At 50.5% G+C, this 21,711-nt stretch overlaps 1 protein-coding gene and 1 non-coding gene across 2 annotated transcripts; both read right to left on the bottom strand.

The window, feature by feature from the left end:
- Positions 1-1,515: 1,515 nt before the first annotated feature.
- LOC113836565 (homeobox protein Hox-B9) lies at positions 1,516-4,922 on the bottom strand. The gene is made up of 2 exons (XM_027424227.2): positions 4,406-4,922; positions 1,516-1,909 (listed from the first exon to the last, which is right to left on the bottom strand). The coding sequence occupies exons 1-2, from the start codon at positions 4,920-4,922 to the stop codon at positions 1,674-1,676; spliced, it is 753 nt and encodes a 250-aa protein (XP_027280028.1). The 3' UTR covers positions 1,516-1,673.
- A 6,037-nt stretch (positions 4,923-10,959) lies between these two features.
- Mir196c (microRNA mir-196c) lies at positions 10,960-11,039 on the bottom strand. Its single transcript, NR_105163.1, has one exon. It is a non-coding gene; the product is annotated as a microRNA mir-196c (primary transcript).
- Between the last annotated feature and the right edge of the window lie 10,672 nt (positions 11,040-21,711).

Here is a 21,711-nt window from a genome sequence, read left to right as displayed (position 1 = left end):
AGTGATATATATTTTTTTGTTCTTTTTCTTTTTCTTCCAAAACAAACAATTAGAGCTCTAGGCCCCTTGCCCTCCCCATTCCCACCCTCAACCCTCCCTTATGAGCAACAACTGAAAATCATTGCCAAAGAAATCACAAAACACAAGCACAATTTCACCACAGCCACTGACAAAGCAAAAAATAAAATAAAATAAAACTCAAAAATCTACTGGAATAACCTCTTTGCAGGGTCAGGAGAAGCGGGGGAAAGAGTCCACGGGCAGAAGGGATTGAGAAGCAGAGGGAGGAAAGAAGCAGATGAGCCTCTGCCTGTGGGGATTTTGCCTCTTTCCTTTGCACACGGGACTGTCTGCCCGAAGCCTGTGTGCCTGCATGCGTCAGCTGGATGGACACAGCGGCGTATTCTGCAGGAGGTGAAGTCCCCATTCTGAGCTTTGGGGGAATCTTCCTTTGGCCCCCTGGCTGGTACCAAGGGGCTCTCTTCTTCGTGGGCCAGGAAACTAGTGAAATGGGGACAGACCCACTAGCCCTGCTTGCGGAGGTCATTGCTCCTCTTGTCCCGCTCTGGAAGGGAGCTGGAGAATTGATTCACAGTAAATTCTCAATCAGACTCTCCTGATCCGGCCTTCTCTAAGGTGGGGTTGACCTAGCAGGGGGTGAAGGGATTTTATTTCTACATGGGAGACTTGACTCACTGGTGCAAGATGGATTTAGCAAAAGGAGAGTTGATTTTAGAGCTAGAAGGAATGGAGGAAAATGCAAGACCTGTGATCATCGAGGAAAGCTACAGTCTGTCGAGGGGGACTATGAATGGGAGAATGGCATTGTCAAAGGTCTACAACCAACAGTTTGACCTCATTTAGTTGGAAGGAGAGGAAAACATGCAGAATTAAACACTTCCTGCAAAGAAAATATACGAGGGGGCTCCACTAAAGGTACCTTCAGAAAACCATTGCCTGCTTTTTCCTGCCCTTTCTAGCTCACAACAGCTTGGTGCCTGGGTTGGCCCCATCTGCCCACAGGCCCTGAGCCCTGGGGTATAGTTGGCAATTCCACGGGGTGAAGTACTCAGATGTTGAGACTTTGGACTGCAGTGTCCCATTCAGGAGTTCACCTTAGACATCTCACCCTGTGTGTATTTGGATCAGGGGTTTGAATCTGACTTGAGGGCTGCCCAGCTGGGTTTGGTGAACACTGCACATAGGGTGTAACTTTCTTTCTCCATTATTAGTGTGGAGTCCAAACTTTATGCCTGTGGGCATCTGTTGGGGTGGGTACAGTTAAACTGTTCCTGGGTGGCTTCTGGATAGATGCAGGGAGGAAACAGGCAGGTTGGAAGAGAGGGGCTGGGTTTTTCCGGAACATTTATGGGGGGAAGGGAGGGAGATACTAGGAGCTTGACTAGGGTTCTCTCTCCTTGAGGTTCATCACTTTCCTAGGAACTGACTACAAGCTAGCTTCTAACTTAACAAAACTCCCTCCTGACACGGGGGTGGGGTGGGAGATAGGGACAGGCAAAGGGGGGGGGGAGACAGGCTCCAGGTGCAGGTAAGGGACTTTAAAGAGGAGGCGGCCGCCCTTCCCCACTCACTTGGACACATCCCAGACAGCAGTGGCTTTGTAGCCATCCCATAAATAATCAGAGTGAGGTAGGGAAGGGTGTGACTGGTCTTTACTCTTTGCCCTGCTCCTTATTCATTTTCTTCATTTTCATCCGCCGGTTCTGAAACCAGATTTTGACTTGTCTCTCACTCAGATTGAGGAGTCTGGCCACTTCGTGCCTGCGGTCCCTGGTGAGATACATATTGAACAGAAACTCCTTCTCTAGCTCCAGCGTCTGGTATTTGGTGTAGGGACAGCGCTTTTTCCGGGAAGAGCGGGCGTGCAGCCAGTTGGCAGAGGGGTTGGCTGAAAGAGAAGCAGCAATAGAATCAAAGGAAGGAAGGGAGTGAAGGGCCCCAGACTAAGAAGGTGCACTTCATCTCTGCTCCCTGGCTTGCATTGGAGAAAATCACCCAGGTCTTCAAGATCCCAGAGAGCATCCCCTGGTTGTTCAGGAGTTAATATAGACAGTTCCAAGTAAATAGCCCTTTAAGGGGATAGAGCTAAACTACCAGAGCATCTCCAAAGCTTCCACTGCCCCAGGCAGGCTCACAGCCTTTTTCTACTTGTATCCAAACAAACCTGGACTCAGGTCAGTATAGCTGAAGCCACACTACCGGCTAAAAGTGGCTGACCTTGGCTCTAGGTCTGGGAGGAAAGGGGAAGAATTGGGTTGACAAGGGAGTCCTGTTCAGCCACAGCCAAGAGATCTCTTGGCCCTTCAGCTCAGTCCCAGGAAACCCTGCCCAGATAGCCATCTCTCAGCTCTAGGCCAGGAGGCAGCAGACATGTGAGTTCTGAATAGATACCCCCTCCCCATCGCACACCACAAATAAGAGTTCACATTTACAGCCAGGAACACCCAGCACACTCCCAACTCACAAGAAACCCAATTGCAACCATTTATCAATTGCAGCCAGTGGACAGGGGAGCCCCGGGGCTCCCAGATAACTTATGGTGGCAATAGCCTCTTCCTTTCTGCTGCTCAGCTCAGAGTTCGGTTAACACAAGTTCAGGGAAACTGGGAAGCAAAATTGCTCCAGCCCCAAGGTGGGGAGACAGAGCTGAGGAGGAGTAACAGAAAGTCCTTTAGGCTTAACAAGCCTTCTAACTGACCCTGAGGGGAGACAAGAGAAGAGGGGCAAAATCAGGAAATAATGTATACAGGCTTTTCTTTTTTCTCTTTCGCATCTCTCCCTGGACCCCAGGACACAGAAAAGTTGCTCCCCAAAAGCGGAGCCTATTACAAGTAAGATCCCCCTCTACCAGCTTCTCCCTCCCCAAGTGAAAAGCCCTGAATGTCTGTGTGTATTTTAAAATTCAGTTCATCCTACACTAAGTAGCGTGTCTTACCAATTTGCAGCGCTATTTTCTTAATGTGATTGCCTGGGATGGGACCCGAAGCCACATTAAATATGAAAGAGGGGGGGAAACTGTTAATAATTGATCCTAGCCAAACGGCTGCTGTGCAATAATGGGCTTTCCAGGCCGAGTTTGGGGCCATGGGGTGAGGGCTCTGTTTGGGTGTTTGCAGGAGGTTTGGGAAGAGCTGTGTTCCCGGATATCAGCTCCTAATGACTCAACCTGGCAGGTTGGAGGTATGGGGATTGCAAAGGCCTGGGGCGGGGAGGGGGGTGCAGAGTCTCTCCTTACTTTTCAGAGGGCAAGCATGCCCCCAGAGGACCCATTGGCTACTCTTTTGGTGGGAAATCTGACAAGGCAAGCAAGAACTAAACTACTTGTCCAAAGGAGTAAGTGGTGAGGAGTTGACCTGTCAATCTGTCCATAATTGTTTGGGAACTAAGAGCCCCCAACCGGTTTGTTTTTCCCACCTTTAAAAAAACGACAAGTAAAAGAATCCTCTCAGCCAGCATCGCTTTCCGCACGGGGTTTTTAGCAAGGGTGCTTTTAGGAATGGGAGGTGGTAAGAAACTCTCCGCTAAGGGTAGAGTTCTCCGCCCCTGCGCAGTCTCCCCCCACCCCTCCCCCGGGTCCCTTCGGGACGTCTTCTTTTCCATTCTGGAGGTGGGCCCTGACTTTAGCAAGTGATTCCCAGACTCTCTGAGAGGCAGACTGTCCCCGGCTAGTGCTCCAGAGCCCCGCGGAGGGGGTTGGGAAACGCAGAGGCAGAAGCGGCCACCCTGGCGAGGATGCCCTAGGAGGGCGGGGGATCCTGGAAGGAAGGCTCCCGGGGAGGGGCCGGCGCACCCGGGAGGGGGCTCGGTCACCGCATCCTGGGCTTCCCCCGCCCCTCCCGGCGCCGGCTGCCGACCCGACACGGCTACTGCGTGAGATCTGCTAGGAACAATCCTCAGCCAAGCTGTTGCATCGCAAATAAAATCCTAATGAGCCCCCTCCCCCTTCCCCTTGGCCGGCGGGGACCGTCTGCGCGTGGCTCAGGCGGCTCTGCCGGGTGCGCTCCGGCCCGTGCCCGCGAGGGCTCTGGGCCACGCTGGCCACCGGCCCGGCCCCCTCGCTCCTCAAGCAACTGTCGCAGCTCTCTTTCCCCCTTTCCAGCCGAAGGGGGAGAAAGGAGGAAGGACTAGAGGATTGATCCCTGAGGCTCAGTCCAGGCGCCACTAGGAGGAGTAGGGGTGGCCTCCTTGTCCCCCTCCATGGCACACAGCTTCTTCCTACCCAGGTCCCTTCCTTCCTCTTCCTCCACCCCCTCTAGCCCTGCAGCCCCCGGCGCGCTGTCCCTCCACATTGTCCGCTTTATGGCTTCTCTCCTCCCCTCCCCCGGGCCTGGCCTGCAGCCTGGGGGGGGATTTCCTCACTTTTTTTTTTTTTTTTATAACTTACTTTGATCCGGCCTCTCTTTGTCCTCGCTTCCTTCGCAAATTTTATTGTCCCCGTAGCCGGCTCTTTGATTAGACAGGACAGCCTCCCTGCCCGCCGAAGTTTCCAAACTGTACTCGGGCGTGCCCTGTTTGAGCAGCTCCCCCGGCGCGCCCAGCAGCGGCTCCGCCTTCACCGCCGCCTGGCCCTGCCCCGGGGTGGCCTCGGCGCGCGGCGCCGGCTCCAGCCAGGTGCGGAGGTACCTGCTCTCTGCCGCCGGCGCGCCCTGGGGCTGCAGGTAGGGGTGGTAGACGGACGGCAGGCTCCCCGACGCGTGCGGGCTCAGCGGCGCCCAGGAGGCGCCGAACACCGGCGCTTTGGGCTGGAAGCTGCACGAGGGGAAGTCCAGGTGCTCGGCGTGGCTCGGCTGCCGCGGGTTCGCGTACTGGCCTGAAGGAAACTTGGCTGGAGGCGCGTCCTCACTCTCGTGACTTATGATCGAGTCGACATAATAGCTGCTAAGCGTCCCAGAAATGGACATTCTCAGACATTATCCGCGCGCTCGCAGGGGGAAGGGAAGCGCTCGCGCCTCGGCGCCCAAGCAGGGAGAGGTGGCACACGGACCCGGTGTAGAGGGCTTTCGGACGCGACCCCCCCAGACCCCCACCCTCCCACCCCACCCCCTGCTCAACTTCTCAGCCAACAAAGTACAGTGGAGCAGCCCGGCTCGGAGCTCCTTGCAAAATGATTGGTCAAAGTTTTGCGGACTGCCTGATAAAGCGTCAGCTCCGACATAAATCAATCGGGCGAGGGGGCTGCGCTCGCGCTGTCATCCGTCCTCACCGCATTCCATATCCAGGATGGATTGTTTTATGCTGATGCAATGTGCTATCACGTCAGGGCTCCGGCGGCCACGTAACCTCAGCCAGAGCTGCCGGGCCGCCCGGGGCCCCTCCCGCTTTTGCAGGAAGGGGGGTTCTCAACATGGGGCGATGGGGGCGGAGGAGAGGCGGAGGCAAGCAGCGGGCTTGCCTCTGGAGGGATGATGGCTGCGGAGCCCTCTCCCCAGGCGGGTTAGAAAGGGAGGGGAGGAGGACCAGCATACTGGGAGAGAGAGCGCCCCAGCCTCAGAGCAGCGGGAGAGGCCCGACAGGGTAATTAAAGAGGAGGTAGTCTTGTCATCCCCCAACACCTCCACCTCCACCCCGCAGGCCCTCATTTCCTGTCCTCTGTCCCCTTGACAGAGATGTTTATTAAACAACAGCAGCACAGCGACCCACAGGAGAGAAAGTAAAGGGGTGGGGAAGAAGTTGGGGGTTTTATAGGACAGTTATCCTCTTTGGAGGGGAATCAGGGCACAATTTGGGGAGATTTACATGACTAGGCTCTTCTCTTGATCCTCCAGGAGCTCAGGGAGGAGAAAGGGAATTTCAGTGGAACCAATGTCCAAAGACTCACTATCTGGCCTGAAATTAGAGCCTGCCTCAGGCCAAAGGGACTAGCCAGACCCCGTAGCTAGTCTACGAAAGAGTTTCACGGGACTAACCAGTCTTATTTAACTCCCTGACATTTCTTGGGCCTTTATGAAGGGTTGGGTCCACGGCCATTTCTTCTGTCCTTCGTCCAGAATCCTCTGAGACCGTAAAACTGTCCAGATGAGGAGGCCAATGTGAGAAATGATTAAAGGAGCTCTCCAGAGGTAGGGAGAGGGTCCCCAAACAGCACAGTAAGCGACACCCGGTTACTTTCCTTTTCCATCCAAAAAGGGAAGGAGGCAAGCTAAATTCTTAGTACTTGTCCAGCTCTGGAAGATGTCCAAATGCCGACATAGGGCAGTACCAAGTACAGCGGAGTCCCCAGAACCAGTCCGTGTCCCCCACCCGCAGCCTTCCCCCCTACAATCCTCTGGTGGAGCTTCCAAATAGTGCATTTTATTAGCAGCTATTCTGCGGCCCTGCGGCCCTGCGCAGGGACTCCCCCGAGGCCACAGGCTGGCTTCCTGGCGGCTCTCCCAGCTACTGTCTCTGCAGCTTCTGCTTGGGTGCAGACGCCTCCCCCACCCCCGACCCCGGGTGTGGGGCTCTGGGAGGACCAGCTCCTAGACAGGCTTCGTTTTCTCGTGTTAGGTGTAGGGACAGATTTCTTGGCTGTTCTCTGACTCTGGACCGTTATTAGGCAGACAGCTCCCCGAACCATGACCTCCTCCTCACCTTCCCCTCCTTTCAGAAAAAAAGTGGAACCATTCTAACTTAGGGTTATATCTTTTTGGCCACTACCTCCTCTGCCCAGTGGAAGGCTGCGGATCATCTCCACATACGCACACACTCCCTCCCGCTTGCCTTTCCAAATGAAGCCATCTCGTGTCATTACGTGTGAAATACGAGGGCGAAGCGCCATATTTCTTCACATTATAGCGATTTCAAAATGATTTTTTAAAGATCAATGCGGGCGCCCAGCCGGCCCCTTCAATTCCACCCACGCTCTTGGGGAGAGACACAGCCCAGCAGATCCGGAACCAAACAGCATGAAGACCCGGGTTTTTTTTCCCATAGTATCCAAATGGGGAAACAAAAATCTGATGCAAATTCTTCTAAGTAGCGGTTGGAGGCTTTGGAAAGTCAAGGGAGCTTCCTGGACCTGCCAGCGAGAAGCTGGGCCTGGAGCGAATGAATCACGTTCAGGGCAAAGCACCTGTCCCTGCTTTGCTAGACGTATGGAGTCTGCTACCAGTTTTACCTGTAATAAATACAGTCTTCAGGCCAAAAAAAGAAAAAAAAAGTCCCCTCCCCCGCCATAAATAACAGCGTTATGAAGCATGTCGAGGTGGGTATATCATTTTCTGTAGTATATAAATTAGGGCCCAAAAGGACACATGAGGTGTGGGGCTGGGGCATTTTTATTTATGGAAAAGCCATAGAACAAGGCTGTTTTTCAGACCCAAGCTATGCAGGCTCTGGACTCTGCCTGCTGCCCTCTTGGCTCCCACTCCTCTCCTGGGCTTTGCTGTAGACTCTCCACTAGGAGAGAGGAGTCAAGGGACCCCTTCAGTTTAGGGGAAAAGTCAGGGAAAGAACATTTGGGCTCATAGATTTTGCCCTGCCAGAGTGAGATAATCCAGAGTGAATTTAGATTTGTGCATTCTAACTGCCTAAGGAGGTGTCCTTAACCCGTGGTGGCTCCCAGGGTTGGGTGAAGAGGAGACCCGGGCCCCTTTCTGAGTCAGAAGCAGTTTTGTATTTGCTCAAGATGCTGAGGAGTAAGAACAGTGTGGAGGAGACAGGTTTGGGATCTATCTTCTCTAGAGACGTGATTTCAGAGGGCAGAGAAGGAACTTTTGCCCTCATCTCTGGAGTCTGTACCATCTCACCCAGCAGGTGAAGCTGCAACAGCAGCAAGCAGGGAGGCTCACTCACCCTTGCCGCCAAGCTTCCCAGAAGGGTTTGCTGCCCAAAACTGGAGTTCAACTTCAACAGAGGCAAATGACAAAATGGCCTTCAGGGTGGGTGCCCTCTTGCTGGGATGCTCTGCGAACCCCTGGACCCCTTAAATCTTCGGTCCTTCCTTCCTAGGCAATAGTACCTACCATGCCAGAGCAGAGAACCCAGAATTGTGGCCCCTGGGATTCAGAGTCTAAAGGTACTTAATAAAAGTGACCCTACAGTGGGGTTACTTTGTCCAGAGGGCAAAACTACTAAGCACCCTGCCCCCAATCCTAAAGAGAAAGAAAGAAAATTCTGTATTCTCTGCAGCCTCTTGTCATTTCTTACATTGGAGCCTTGGCTGGAATCATGGAAAAAAGCAGGGAGAAAGAAGCCCCTGATCATGCTGGGGCCCTGGCAGCCAAGGACGAGCAGGAGGCTGGAACCAGCCGGTAAGTGCCTGTTCTTTGGGTCAGTCTTTGGGGTGTGTGTGTGTGTGTGTGTGTGTGTGTGTGTGTGTGTGTGTGTATCTCTGCCAGTAACAAGAGTAAATCTAGGGGTTGAAAAGGGACCAGGTGGGGGAAGGAAAACAGTAAATGAGAAAATAGTTTGTGTTTAAATAATAAGCTAAAGCTGAAGTTGATGGATGCAGCTGGATTTAGGCAGGTATTTCTCCTGCATTTCTGTCTCAAATCAATATTTCTGTAGGGGAGCCTAGTGTTCAAATATGCTCTGTTCCATATTTGTACAGTACATGTAAGTACCTTCCCAACTGTAATCCTAGATGTGCCTGGGTACAGACATTTATGATCTAATTGTGTATAAGTGGTTATATGCATGACCCCTGAGAATAATGTAGCTTAATGGTGATTCTGTTCCTGATTTTAAAAATATGACCCCAAAGCTGGCATGCACATTGGAAAAAAACAAACAAATGAATAACAAAAACCAAAACACACCTATGAAGAAGACAAAATCCTGGATATTTGTGCTCCTAAATTTTGGTTATAAAATATTAACTGATATGGAAGTCTTGCTTGAAATCTTGTCTCTGAATTTAGTATTCAACCAAAATTCGCATTACATCTTCAAATAAATGTGTGTGACTTTAAGCTGGATTCAATTACAGTGTCCTACTGGAACATATTCCTGGACAGTGAAAGAAATGCCTCCAACTGACCCAGAAGGGGTCGTGAAATTTGGTGACTTTTGTCATCCAACCATGAAATCCTTTACTGCGTATCTTGCCCCAACCGGCAGGGACAGAGTGCGCTGTGTGACACTTATTTCATGGCAGTGATGGACATAGGGGTGGAAATACCATCACTTGTGTCTAACACAAGTGTAAGGAAAAGTAGACAAATGGAGCGTGACAGTCCTCAGGTAACTGTGGAGGGCTTACCCAAACACTGCTGCATACAACCAAATTGTTCAAGTCCCCTGTCTCTGTCCCCCAACATGGGAGACATATCTTCTGACCCCCAGGGTTAGAGCCCAACCTACTCTGGGATACAGTGACTTTTGAAGATAGTTGTTCCCTTAGACACTGGAGGGGAAGCCAAGATCCCAGAACCCACACCCTTTGTCCAAAACAGCCTTCAAACAGAGGTCACCAATCTGTACACAGGGGCTCAAACCTGGGTGCTTTCACAGCCCCAAGCAGAGACCTTAATTGGAAGGTAACCTCTGACAAACTTCCCTCATAGGATGTCAGAGGTCAGTGGCCCCACTGGACCTGATGACTCTTCTTCCCAGCTCTCAGCCACCGTGGCTATCCAAGACAGTGGGAGGTGGTAGAGTCCTTTGGGATTAGGCACCGAGGAGGCCAAACGGGGTAGGCAGCAGGCAGAACAGAAAGGGTTGAGCAGGTAGAAAGCCATTACACAATTGCTTCCATAAAACCTTTGGCTGTTGTAAAACTCTCTGCTTTCCAAAGACTTTATTTTCTCCTTTCTCTCTAACATCCCCCTTTTTTCTTTTCTTTCTTTCTTTCTTTTTCTTCTTCTTTTTTTTTTTTTTTACAGCGCCTTTCCTGGGAGGAGGTGGCCAGGGTGGGGAGTCAAGGGGTGGAATATGGTCTTGTTCCTAGTGCCCGGGCAGGTCTCTAAGAATTCCAGAGAGAAGCAAGGTAAGGCTGGAACATTCCAGACCCTTTTGGCCCACAGGGGAAGAAAATGATAAAGGACAGAGTTAGGGCCTTTCCTCATCAGGACAGTGACTTAAAGCCAGAATATCTTCTGTTCTGGGAGTGGGTGTCTCACGCCCTCTGCCTCTTGTTCAAACCCCCCACCCCCACCCCACCATCTAAATAAGCCTGGCGCCAAGTCCCATCCGGTTGGGGCCTCCTTCCTGGGCCCCTTTGCACATTTCCTCTGCCTGGAGCAGGGAAAGAGTTTAGGAACAAAAGTTAGTCTATGCATTGGCAAGTCTTCCTTCCACCAGCGCTCCTAAGAACTCCTTTCCTGGGCACAGAGCCAGCAGGAGCCTTGAAGGGCTGGGGTCAGAGAGGATGAAAATGCCTTGTCCTGTCCAGGCTCCAGCCTCATCATTACACCAGGCAGTGCTGAGTTCTCTCATAGTTTAGCTTCTCCGGCTAGCTGGGGCCAAGGGGCCCTCAGGACTTGTGTGAACCCACAGGCCAGTTCAGGCAGTTTGGGCAGAAGGCCAGCTACAGTTTGGGCAAGGAATGTCCCCTATACCCACACCACCTCTAGAAGTCCTGTCCCACTAGAGGGCCCTAGGAGGGACTCTGAGGGCCTCCAGACTGGAGATTGCAGATGGTCCTGATATTTCTCTGTCAGTAGGGACCTACTGGCCCCTTAGAGGAGTTTCAAACCTTTGCTGAGGTAAAGTCTCCATCATTCAAAGATTACAAACCAAATCAGTGCAGCTGAGGAAAATTTTAGGAAAGGTCTGGCTGTATGGAGGTGCCTATAACTGGAAACCCTTCAATCCCTGACTTTTGAAACGAGCTCACTCAGCCCCTGCCCCTCCCCCCCCAAGCAAAGAGACACCTTAGAACTCCCCAGGTTTCTTCTTGAGGAACTTCTATGGCTGTTCCCAGATGAAGGACTTCAAACCCGTTTCTTATTTTTGCAAAAGTCACAGGCCAGTCCTGAAAGACCCGGTCAGACCCCCTCCAGCTAAGCGAGAAGCAGTAACTGCCGTGAATCAGGTGGTTGGATGTCGTTGTGTTCAGAAAGCCAGGCCCAACAACACGAAACTACCTAATTCACTCAGCAGTCCCAGTTCAAGCTCCAAGTCAAGGGCTCACTGGGGCGGGTTCCTAAGGCCCTCCTGTGGGCCAAAATGGCCACAAACTTACTTCCTCTATTTAACTTTTTTTCTTCTACTTTTTCCTAACAGAGCCCAGTCGCTAGTAAACAAGGAATCTGAAGAACTGGACCCAGGATTCCAGGAACTTCGGTTCTCCTTCCAGAACCCTGGCCAACGAAGGCCCTGGACCCAGCTCTAAGCCTGGCCAAGGCCTCTGTGCGATACCTGCTTGATTTCTCAGCCCAGACCAACAGCGGCTGGAGGGCTACCCAGATGAAAAGGGTTCTTGACTTCAAACTGCTAGAAAGGTTCACATACACTCACCATCTGGCCAGTCCCTGGGCTCCAGGCTTACCCAGACTCCCAGGCAGCTCTGAGAGGTCAAAAATCTTCCAACTGTGCACCAAGCCCAGCCTTGAGACGGGGAGTAGGCAGGAGAGCAGAGCCAAGTAGAACTGAGAGAAAAAAAAAAGTGACAGAGAAAGTCAGAGTCAGAAAGAATCCGGAATTCTAAAGGCACAAACAGTAAGGCTGGAAGAGGGAGTAGGCTGGCTTAAACAGTCGCTCTGCTGAAATATGCTAGGGCCCTGACTTCACAGAGGCTGATCAACCCAAAGAAGGGAGATGTTGAGAACCTAGCTTGGGCAGACAGAGGACATGTTTGCTTCCTGCTTGTCCTCGAGTCTGCAAGTGCATCCTTGTTTCCTACTCTTCTCCACATGTGTAGAGGGCCACATCCTCACAGGTGCTCAGGCAGCACATCCCGCAGCTGACGCCCAAACCCTGACGCCACCACAACCGACGGAGGCTTCTCGGAAACTTACTTGAGCCAGTGAGGCTGCCGCACCGGGTGTGCCAGAGAGCCAGCCGGACCCGGCTCCCTCCCTCCCTGTGCCCGAAGGCAAGTGTCCGCGTGGCTTCGTGTCGGGCATGGAAGTCGGAGGTAAGAAGGGAGTCTGCCTGGCTGCCGGTTTCCCCTCCGGGGAGGGCGTAAATCTTGGGGACCGGAAATACAATAAAACTTCACCGTGCTGATGAACTTCAAACAGTTTATATCCCCTCTTGTCCTAAAAAGAAACACGGCCAGGGGCGGATAAAAGGGAAAGGAAACAATTTATGAGGCGAAGGAGCTTGCACAGACTCTGTCCGCGTGGAGAGAAGTCTCCCTGGTGCCCTTCTCTCTATCCCGTGGCCAGAACTGGAAGCCAACGCCTAACCTGGGCCTGTAGAGCCCAGAGCACAGGCAAGGGCTCTGGATGCAGCTCCTAGCAACCTGCTTAGGCAGAGCTAGGCGCCCTGAACTCCTCGCAACAAGCCCAGTCCCGTGTCACTCACTCCCTGTGCTGTCTGTCTGCTTGATGCGGGTTTTAGGGTTTTTGTTGTTGTTGTTGTTGTTTTGCTCTGGAGATTCCAGACCTTTGCCTAGCCCCGCCTGTTTATTGCCAGGTACTTGCTAGCTTAGGACAGGGGATAAGACTTGGGAAACTCTCAAGGCCTGATAGGAGCTGAGCAGTGCCGGGCTCCAGAGGAGAAACCCTCGGAGCCTCCTTGCTTGTGTAGAGGGCAGAAGTGACCATGCACACTTCTAGTGATGTCTAGTCTCCCCGACTTTCACTGCTTGCTTCTTCTTTTCTGCTCTTTTAAAAGCTTCAAAACCAATTCAAAATAACCACTAAGTAGACCTCAACTTGCCACTGCTCTTTTGCTATTTTTGTTTTCAAAATTTCGTGGAATCCGGATTTGCTACCAGGGCACTGCAGCAAAACTAACTAGAAAAGGGGAGAACCCTTTCTCCAGGGACTCCAGAAAACCAGGAGTCACGGTAGTGGCTAATTACCCTCTTTCTCTACCCAGAGTACATGGTTAGGTAATTTAGGGAGGCAGCAAAGGGAGTCCATGTATCCCAATTATTCATCAACAAACACCAATGCTTCAGGTCTAAAATACACTTGAAAGGCTGAGATCACCTCAGGCTCTGCTCAGGTACTGGGCTGATGCTCAGCTGCAGGCCCAGGAGGGGTATCCTGCCCCACAGACACACAGGTGCAGCCCCGACCCAGCCAACTCATTTCCTCCCTCCAGGAAATGCTGCCAAAGCTCTGCTGGAGATTTTTTTCTTTAATGAAAATTTTAAGATGGGCTCAGAATATCAAATTGTTTCCCATCATTTAAAAAAAAAATCTGAACAGCTGAATTGACTGCCCCATACTGCCCAAGATTGGCAAGGGGTGAGCAGCAGTATGGTGGCATGGTGTGCCCTATGGAGCTTCCTGGCACTAAGTGGGAGGAATGTGTGGGACAGGAAGTACCTTATATTTATCAAATATTTGTTTTCCCGAAGATGACATGGGGAGGCCCCTCCAGCTCTACGCATTATATACTCCACTCTGTACTCCTTGTTTCAGTCCACACTCCTTGTTTCAGTCCATTTCTATTGAAAACACTGTGTAGGTCGGCTGCCCTGCCTACCACACCTTCTATTCGCATTTCCCTCTGGAAGACATAGAGGGAGGAAGGAGACAGAGAGGCCAGTGGTTCTCGGGATACTTTGAAGTATTATTTTTCTATCTCCAATAGAGCTGCCTGATCAGGGACACCATAGCGGAAGGGTAGTGTGCTGGCTCCCAGCCCACTGTTGACCTGGTCTCTGTAGCCCCATGGCTGAGAAAAGAGGTTCTCTGGGAAACTGGAAGAGGCTACAGCCTTAGCACAGCAAGACTGTGCAAACACACTCTTTGTGCATTTTCAGAGACTGAGCAGCTTCCCCTACTCTCAGCTCCAGAACTCAGGCCATTGATCTCAGTTTCAAAAAGAAACCTGCATGGACCCAAAGGACACCTCAAATCTGTTTCCCAGATGCTAAGCTGTTTTCTTCCAAGGTCACCCTTACCTCAGCACAGACTCCCCTGGGCAGGGCTACTGGTGCCTTTCAAGTACCCCTCTGACTGTTGCTGGGACACTAGTGGAGATGACTAAGTAAATGCTATTTGGACAATTCTTCCTATTACCCCTCAGATGTTTTCCATTTTTTCCCAAAACACATCCATCTCCAAATTATTTAGAAATCCTATAGCCAAGCTATAAGAGGAAAGAGTAACTTTCCACAGCTCTTTTTTTTTTCTTCCAGAAGTTAAAAGCATAGTCCTGACATGAAGAAGGAGCTGAGGCTGGGCAATATGGGTAGTGAGAAGAAGCAGTGCAGATACAGACACAGAATCTAAGATCCTTAAAAGGAACTGACATGTTGAAACTCTTTCACTTAGAGTCACAAGGATAAATATTTCTTAGAAATTCCTGGTCCCTTTCTCTTCCCAAGGTTCATTATGGAATAGAGAGGGGGCAATTTCTAACAACTCAAGAATGCCAGAAGCCAAATCCCTGATCCAAGCTGGAATTTTGTTTTGTTTTTGCAATCTGGCAATGTGGCTTGGACAAGCAACTGTGTGGTCGGTTAAGGAGCGAGACCGAACACTCGACCGACCTCTAGGCGGCGCCCTGGCGTTGAATCCGCTCGCAGCCAGATCCTCTTCGAAGCTCCGCGTCCAGTGCCGGGTCTAAAGGGACAGGTTCCTGCGGACGCTATGGGCCTGGTTGGCTTGGAGCTGGCCGCCAGCGCGTCGCCTTTGGCGCCCTCTGCCAAGCAAGAGAAACATGATTAAAGAATGCTGGCTGGGAAAGGATTGGACAGCTAAGAAAGGCTCCACCAGTTCCCCAGCCCCCACCCTACTTAGATCTACAACGCTGGGGAGCCTTCCACTGTGGAATCTCCTTTGATCTCCCCTGCAGCCCGCTACAGCGCAGCGCCAGCATCTCTAATTCCTTCTTCCAACTAGCAAACGTAGCCCCCATGTATGGAGAAATTAAAAAGTAAGCCCAAGATGGGAGCAAAAATTAAGAATAATTGAGCAGGGCTGGAGAACGTTCCCTCTATTCTTAAAGCGAATGCTCTATTCCAAGTAACCGCCATCCATGCCAACAAACATAGTGGTTTTCTTTTAGCATAATTCCGTTCATTTCTAAAATGACAACCTTTAGAGGTTGTCTTTGTTGCAAAACCAGGGGTTTCCTGGTTTTCAGACTTGGCTCAATCCATAAGAACATTGGAGGTGCCGGGCAGTGGTGATGCACTCCTTTAATCCCAGCACTCGGGAGGCAGAGGCAGGAGGATCTCTGTGAGTTCGAGGCCAGCCTGGTCTCCAGAGCGAGTGCCAGGTTAGGCTCCAAAAAAAAAAAAAAATGAATGAATGAATGAATGAATATTGGAGGTGAAGATAGGGGAAACTCAGCTAAGAGTCCTGAGACAAGCTGGGCGTGCGGTCTTCAATCCCAGCAACCAGAGACAGGCAGATCCCTGTTCGAGGCCAGCCTGGCTACACGGGGAAAAAAAAAAAAAAAAAAACCCTATCTCGAAAAACAAAACAAAGAAAAAACGAGTCAGAGCCAAGTCAACTCCCCTCCCCCAGGAAATGGCCGATTTATAACCTTCCTGGCTGAGTGATACTGGATCAAAAGCCCCAAAGAAAAAGGCCCGCTGGACAGGGAAGTGGAGTTTGAAAACCTTGTGAAACTAAAAGAAGGTGTCAGATGCATGAATGTTTTACACACCCCAAAGCCAGAGAGCATTTGTGGTCAGAACCAATAACGTATTAAGTTCTAGGTGGGGCAAAGAGAGCCTTATGTGGAACTCTGACCCTGTGAGTTTGAGCTCAGATCCTAAACAGACCTGAGAAGTGTGGGACAGGAAAAAAATCAAAATTTCTATTCTTCCCAGGTGACAGAGTCGCCATTTTTCTGGAACCATCTGCCAAAGCTATTTCTAAGGCAGAGACCAAAGAATCTCAGCAGAGAGGGAATGGCAGAGAGGAGAGAGGAAGTCCCTGGATGGGCAGCAAGAACCAACTATGGGCCAGACTGTGGCCCAGTGCCTTCCGAGGTCTCCCGTCCCAGGGGACGCACGTTTCCCAGCCGGGCACCAGCTCTCACGGACGTCTAATTACCCAGCGCACATCTGGAACAGCTGCGCCCCACCCGGCCTCGGGCACATTATTTCTCTCCAAACCCTATTTTCGTTCCCAAGGCTGAGTCATAAAAGACTCTGGAGGCAGAATAAAGTCGGGTCTGTGTGTGTCAGCATTCCTGTGTGTGAGTGCGCGCGCGTCCACGTGCAGCGTCTGGCGTCTGTACGTCTCACTGTGATTGCCCAATGGATTTGCAAAAGTTAGGGGGGAAATGGAGCGACATCAGGCGAATTCAACTGCGAACATACTGTGGGCCTCATTATCCGCCCATTTCAAGGGAAAGCATTTGGGTCTTGGAATTAGCCAGTTAATTGCCTCACTTCTTTGTTCATTTCAGGGCAGGGCAAACTATCTCCCGTCTAGTAAAACATTCTATATTTCAAAACTTGAAGGTCTCAGTTTTATTTCCATCCTGTTATATGTTACATCCTGGCCAACATTGCAGGATAATCTCTCTCTCTCTCTCTCTCTCTCTCTCTCTCTCTCTCTCTCTCTCTTCTCTCTCTCTTTCTCTCTCTCTCTCTGTGTGTGTGTATATGTGTGTGTGTGTGTGTCTGTCTCTGATCTCTCTGTCTCTGTCTCTGTCTCTGATACACACTTCCTGAGTGAAAAATGTCTTCCTTTAAGCATCGTCCAAAAAACTGAATGCCTTAGATCTTAAGACTGTTGTAATAATTAATGAACTGTGTGCCTAGGATTTAGCATGATGCCTGCTGCACAGGGAACATTTAGCAAATACTAATAGCAAGGAAGAGAAAGAGCGAGGAGGAAGAGGGAGGAGGAGGAGGAAGTCTCCTTTGTTCTTAGAGAACCAGTCTACGTTGGAGGGCGTGAGCCTTAGCCTGTATGTGTGTAATGTATTCTTTTGACTTAGAGCAGTGTCCATAAAAGTGAGGCCCTTTGAACCTCACAGCCCGTAAACTACCTCTTCAATAAGGAACAGCGAATTGGGGCAATTATCTGGCTCATTTCAGGTTCAAACTCCCTGTAGCCTGAAGTATCTGGATCTCATGGGGTGGGGTGGGTGAGTCTGAAGAACTGTGGCATAAGAGCTTCTGGGGGGGCCCTTTGTCTTTGCTGAGGTGAGCAGTGTCCTACCATAAAAAGTGAATAGAAAAAATGGGGGTGGGGGGAGGCAGAGGCTGAAGTGAAACAGAGCATGCAAGAAATGCTTGAGAAAGAACTGGGTCTCGCACCTGCCCAGGAAACCCTCCAACGAGGGGAAGACTTTTGCCTGGTGGGGGTTTTTATTCCACATTGGAGGAACATTTACTGAATTCTGCCCCGTGCCCAGCACTAGGTTGAATTCTGGGCCTCCAGTGGGAGCCACACTCCACCGATTCAGCAGTGCCGACCTGGCAGCCAGTGAGAGGTCTTGGCTCACAGAAACAAGTCCGGGGACTTGTGAAAGGGAACAACCCTGCTGGGCAAGAACTTTTGGCCAATCACTGCTTGCCCTTTTCAGGGCCAAAGTTCTGGCGCAAAGGCGGAGCCAGAGGGTCTGGAGCATCCCCTCCCATTGTCTGCCAGAAAGAGGCCAACTCCACGGTGGGGACAGTCCTTTGGGGAAAGGGTGGGGCAAGGAGGGGTGAAAAGATGACTAGAGGCTCTGACCCTCAGTCGGAAGTTCCTGAAATCACCAATTAGCTTTCTTTAATTAGTAAAGTAGGGAGCAAATGGGCATATATTTCTTCTGCTCTGATTAAAAACATTTAGGTCAGGTTGTCACAGTCATGATTATTCAGTTTAAGCTGTCCCAAGCAGAAAATTGCTTATTTTTTCTTTTCATTTTCAGGCAGGGGTTTGAATACTATTAGCTAGCTAGCCATTGGTTTCTTGCCACAGACCAGAGCTGTCTGGTTTGGCAGCCAAGAGGAGGTCAACCAAGAATGGGTCAGAGTCTTACCCGCTCCAAGTCACTTTGTTTGAAATGTACAGACAATGGAAAACGGCCAGGAAAGACATGGGTTAGTCACATGAGTGTGTGTGGAGGGAGAAGGTACAATAAAATAGGTGATTTCCACACCCTTCATTTATTTGAACATAGTCCAGGTGGGCAGGGGGTGGGGGAGTTTGTTGACTCTCAAGGTTCTGAGGAGATCCGACTTTTCTTCTGGGGGAATCTAAGTGCATGATTCATCCAGGTAGGATAGGGGGTGAGGACAATTTTCCTAAACTAAAGGAGAAGAGCAACACTCTTTTTGATGAAACTGAAATAAACCACACATAGGAAGACACAAGGAGAAGCCAGGAAGTCCCCTAGGAAAGTCAGAGGTTGCCTGTTAGTCACTCCTACAAACAAGATAATAAAAGTATTTAAGCCATGCTGGGCTACAGCTCTGTGGCAGAGTGCTTGCCTAACATACACAAGACTTTAAAGTCAATTCCCAGCACCAGAAGAAAAAATGTTATTTGCAAATCCCTCTCCTTTTAGCAAAAATTGATATTCCCAACCTTAATTCATGGCCTCAATCCCAGACAGACTTAGGGCCCTGATGGAACTGGCTGGGTAGGTAGGTCTGTAAAAGGACACAAAGCAGCATTCAATTGCAAATGATACCTGTTTTCTAGTTCAGGATATAAGCTAGGAGGTGGTTTCTAGAAAGCCTTTCCTTTCTAGGAGTTCCAGTAGGGTTTTAGCACTGGATAGTCTGTCTAACTCCAGCTTCAGTGGGCAATTGGTCTGGCAGAGACTGGCGGGGTGCTTTTCTTCCTTTATTTCTGTTTTGTTTTGTTTTTCAAGACAGGGTCTCACTATTAGCTCTGTCTGCCTTTGAACTAACCGTGTAGACCAGGCTGGTCTTGAACTCACAGAGATCCATCTGCCTCCCAAATGCTGGAATAAAGTTGTGGATCACTACACTCAACCCAGGGTCTTTTCAAAGGTGGTCTGGCAAATGCATAATTGCCAGTCGAAGGAAAAGAAGTAAAACTTACATAAACTGACCACATTTTATTTCAGCATTTTCCAGAGACTGTCTCCTTCGCTCAATCCAAATAGCCCTTTGGAACTGAGTAGTTCTAAATCCCTCCAGGATCTGTGGAATTTGATGAGTGCTACATAAAGACATAGTAATGGGGGAGACAACGCCTTTTATCAAACCTTAAAGTATCAGTGAGTGGCCCCTAAAATGGTAAGAGCCCTTCCCTTGCTGTTCACAAAATAGCAATCAAAACCGAATAAGAGGAAGATGGTGAAACTGACTTGGAAAAGCCAATTAAAAGCAGACATCCATAAAGTGGGTACCATCACCTGGCCTTCCCTGTACCTGCTAATAAGCAACCTACAACACCCTAGTTTTTGCACACTTGCCTCATGATGGAGCATACACAGTCTTTTTGTGCCTCTAACCAAAGTTTTATGGGGTCTTCTTCTACCGTTTACTGCCTTGTCTTGAGCTGGTCGCTGGAGAAAGTTTCTGAAAGTCTTTCTTCCCTGAAAATGTTCTCCTCTTGAGGGTATAGTTCGCTCTATAGGAAAATTTTCAGCCCCCACACTTTAGGGCTAGGTCAAAGGAGCTATATTTGAAAACCCTTGAGCCTAGACAGCCGGTATGCTGCTTCTCGTGACCTCTGAGTTATTTTGGTCTCTGACAGGTTGATATAAGTAGAGTCAAATAAAACGTTCCTCGAGGACCGTCAGAGAAAGAAAACGAAGAGGAAGAAGAACCGCTGGACAAGAGGAGAGCCTTTGAACGCTATGGACAGGTGGTGTGGCCAAAACCCGGATTCTGATAAGAGCCCAGAGGTCTACTTTTCCAATCTTTACCCCGTGGATAATTACCTCATCAGCGCCCCCACGTTCCAAACCACCCCATTACAGCTCCTCTGGCTCCTTAATATTCTCTGATTAATCGGCAGGCACCAGAGGATGAAAATGTCCCTCTGCTGGGGACCTAGTGGGATCTTGCAAGAGTGTTTGTTAATGGTGGCCAGGAAAGTGGCATCTGAAAAAAGAATTCCAGAGCTGGGAAACGGGGCGGGGCCGGAGGGTTGGTGCCTGTGGCCCTGGGAGAAGCAAGTGAACTGTTCTTAAGGGCAGAGAAGTATTCTGTAGCTCGGCGATCTAGGATGCACTCTCGGTTAAAAAAAAAAAAAAAAGAGAGGGGTTGGGGAGGGAGCCGGGGAGGCCCTGGTTCTCAAGATTGTTGGGTCACTGAGCGGTGAGGTCCCACTTGGTACTGAGTCAGAGTTTCTAGTCTTCAGTGGCATCTGGACACAACCTCCTTAAGCGCCAGCATCTTCTCTGGTCCCCCAGGGCGGGGATGGAGGTTCGTCTGCAGGTCCTTGGCATTTGAGGACCTCCCTGTGTAACTGCGACCTCCCTTTACCCCTTAAATATGACTTCCAGACGCCAATGCTAGCCCACAGCTCCAGGCTATTGGAACTCCAGGCTAAACCCTGGAGGCTTCCAGGTTCCATCCGATAAGGTGGTTGGCAGCTCAGAGAACAAACCCAATGTTTCCCAGCTCTTCTCCCGACTCTGACAGTATGCAGCTTGGCTCACAGGCTTGGCCACTTCTCTGTCTACTGGCCTTTCCGTCTTGCCTCCCCAACCATCACCTCCACAGCTGCAGAAAGGCCAGAGGATTGCACCGCGTCTGCGAGTTAGCCCATTGTGCAGTTGCTGGAAGATGCTGAGTCCCAAGGGTGCCGTCGGGAGTGTGTGCTCCCCAAGGGCCTACACTGAGCCCCATCATGCTCGCTATCAGCGAGAATCGGAGTCTAAGGTGGGGCGCCGAGGCCTCCATTCCCCTCATAACCTAACTCTGGGGTACCCGGACCCTCCAGGAGCCAAGGAAGAAAAGCGCCCTGAAGGAGAAGGACAGAAAGCATTGCTGCTGGGACCTCACATTCCTCTGGGTTATATTGCAGTCCTGAAGCCCCGGTCCCTGAGCAAAAGAGGGACCAGACTGAAAAACAGGTAAGGGCAGAAATTGGAAAGTTCTCTCTTTTATTGCCTTTAAAAAGTGAAGTATATAATCATTGGCTTCTCTCTCCATGAAGGAGTTACCAAGTATCTGACCAGTCCTCAGACACCACTGTGGCTACAAGTTGAGGAGTAACTTTTCTTTTGAGAGACTTTTTACAAAAAGACTCTCTCCCTCTGAAGCCCACACTGGCTTGAACCTATTTTTCCTCATCATCACCTACTATCTAGGCGTTTTAGACTGAGACCCCCTCCTTCCAGCAGAGATTCAAACTTAAACAGGAGTCCAGAAGTGCTCACAAGAGGAAGGCCAGGAGATGGGAGAGACTTAGACCAGCCCCAAGCCAGTGACTAGCTGTGGGGGCATTTTGCTTAATTATCCCCGCCAGGGAAAAGCTCTCCTCCCAATTATCGTGGCTGGAGAGGGGCAGGGAAGAGGGAAGAATGGAAAGGGGACCCCTTGACATCTTCCAGAGAAAGAGGACATTGGAATTCCAAACCTGAGTTTTTGGCCCTGGGTGCTTTTGTCCTTTGATTACAGGTGATGGTGAGGAGGAACACAGTACCAACCTGGCGTTTTTAAAGGTGATGGCTGACCTGGTTAGGTACAGAAATCCCCGTGAAGGTTGTGTGGTGGGGTAGTGAAGATCTATAGTCATTCCCAGACATAAACTGCCCTCAGCAATT

Source organism: Cricetulus griseus, chromosome 7 (assembly GCF_003668045.3).
Source record: "Cricetulus griseus strain 17A/GY chromosome 7, alternate assembly CriGri-PICRH-1.0, whole genome shotgun sequence".
NCBI lineage: Eukaryota > Metazoa > Chordata > Mammalia > Rodentia > Cricetidae > Cricetulus > Cricetulus griseus.
The sequence above is the reverse complement of the archived record's forward strand: the minus strand, read 5'-3'. Positions and strand labels throughout refer to the sequence as shown.

What these genes read in the sequence shown, in the direction of transcription:
- LOC113836565 (XM_027424227.2), bottom strand. Translation starts at nt 4,922, where the DNA reads ATGTCCATTTCTGGGACGCTTAGCAGCTATTATGTCGACTCGATCATA. An exon ending in CAAAGAGAGGCCGGATCAAA is followed by an intron (nt 1,910 to 4,405) that starts GTAAGTTATAAA and finishes CTTCTCTTTCAG; the next exon opens with CCAACCCCTCTGCCAACTGG.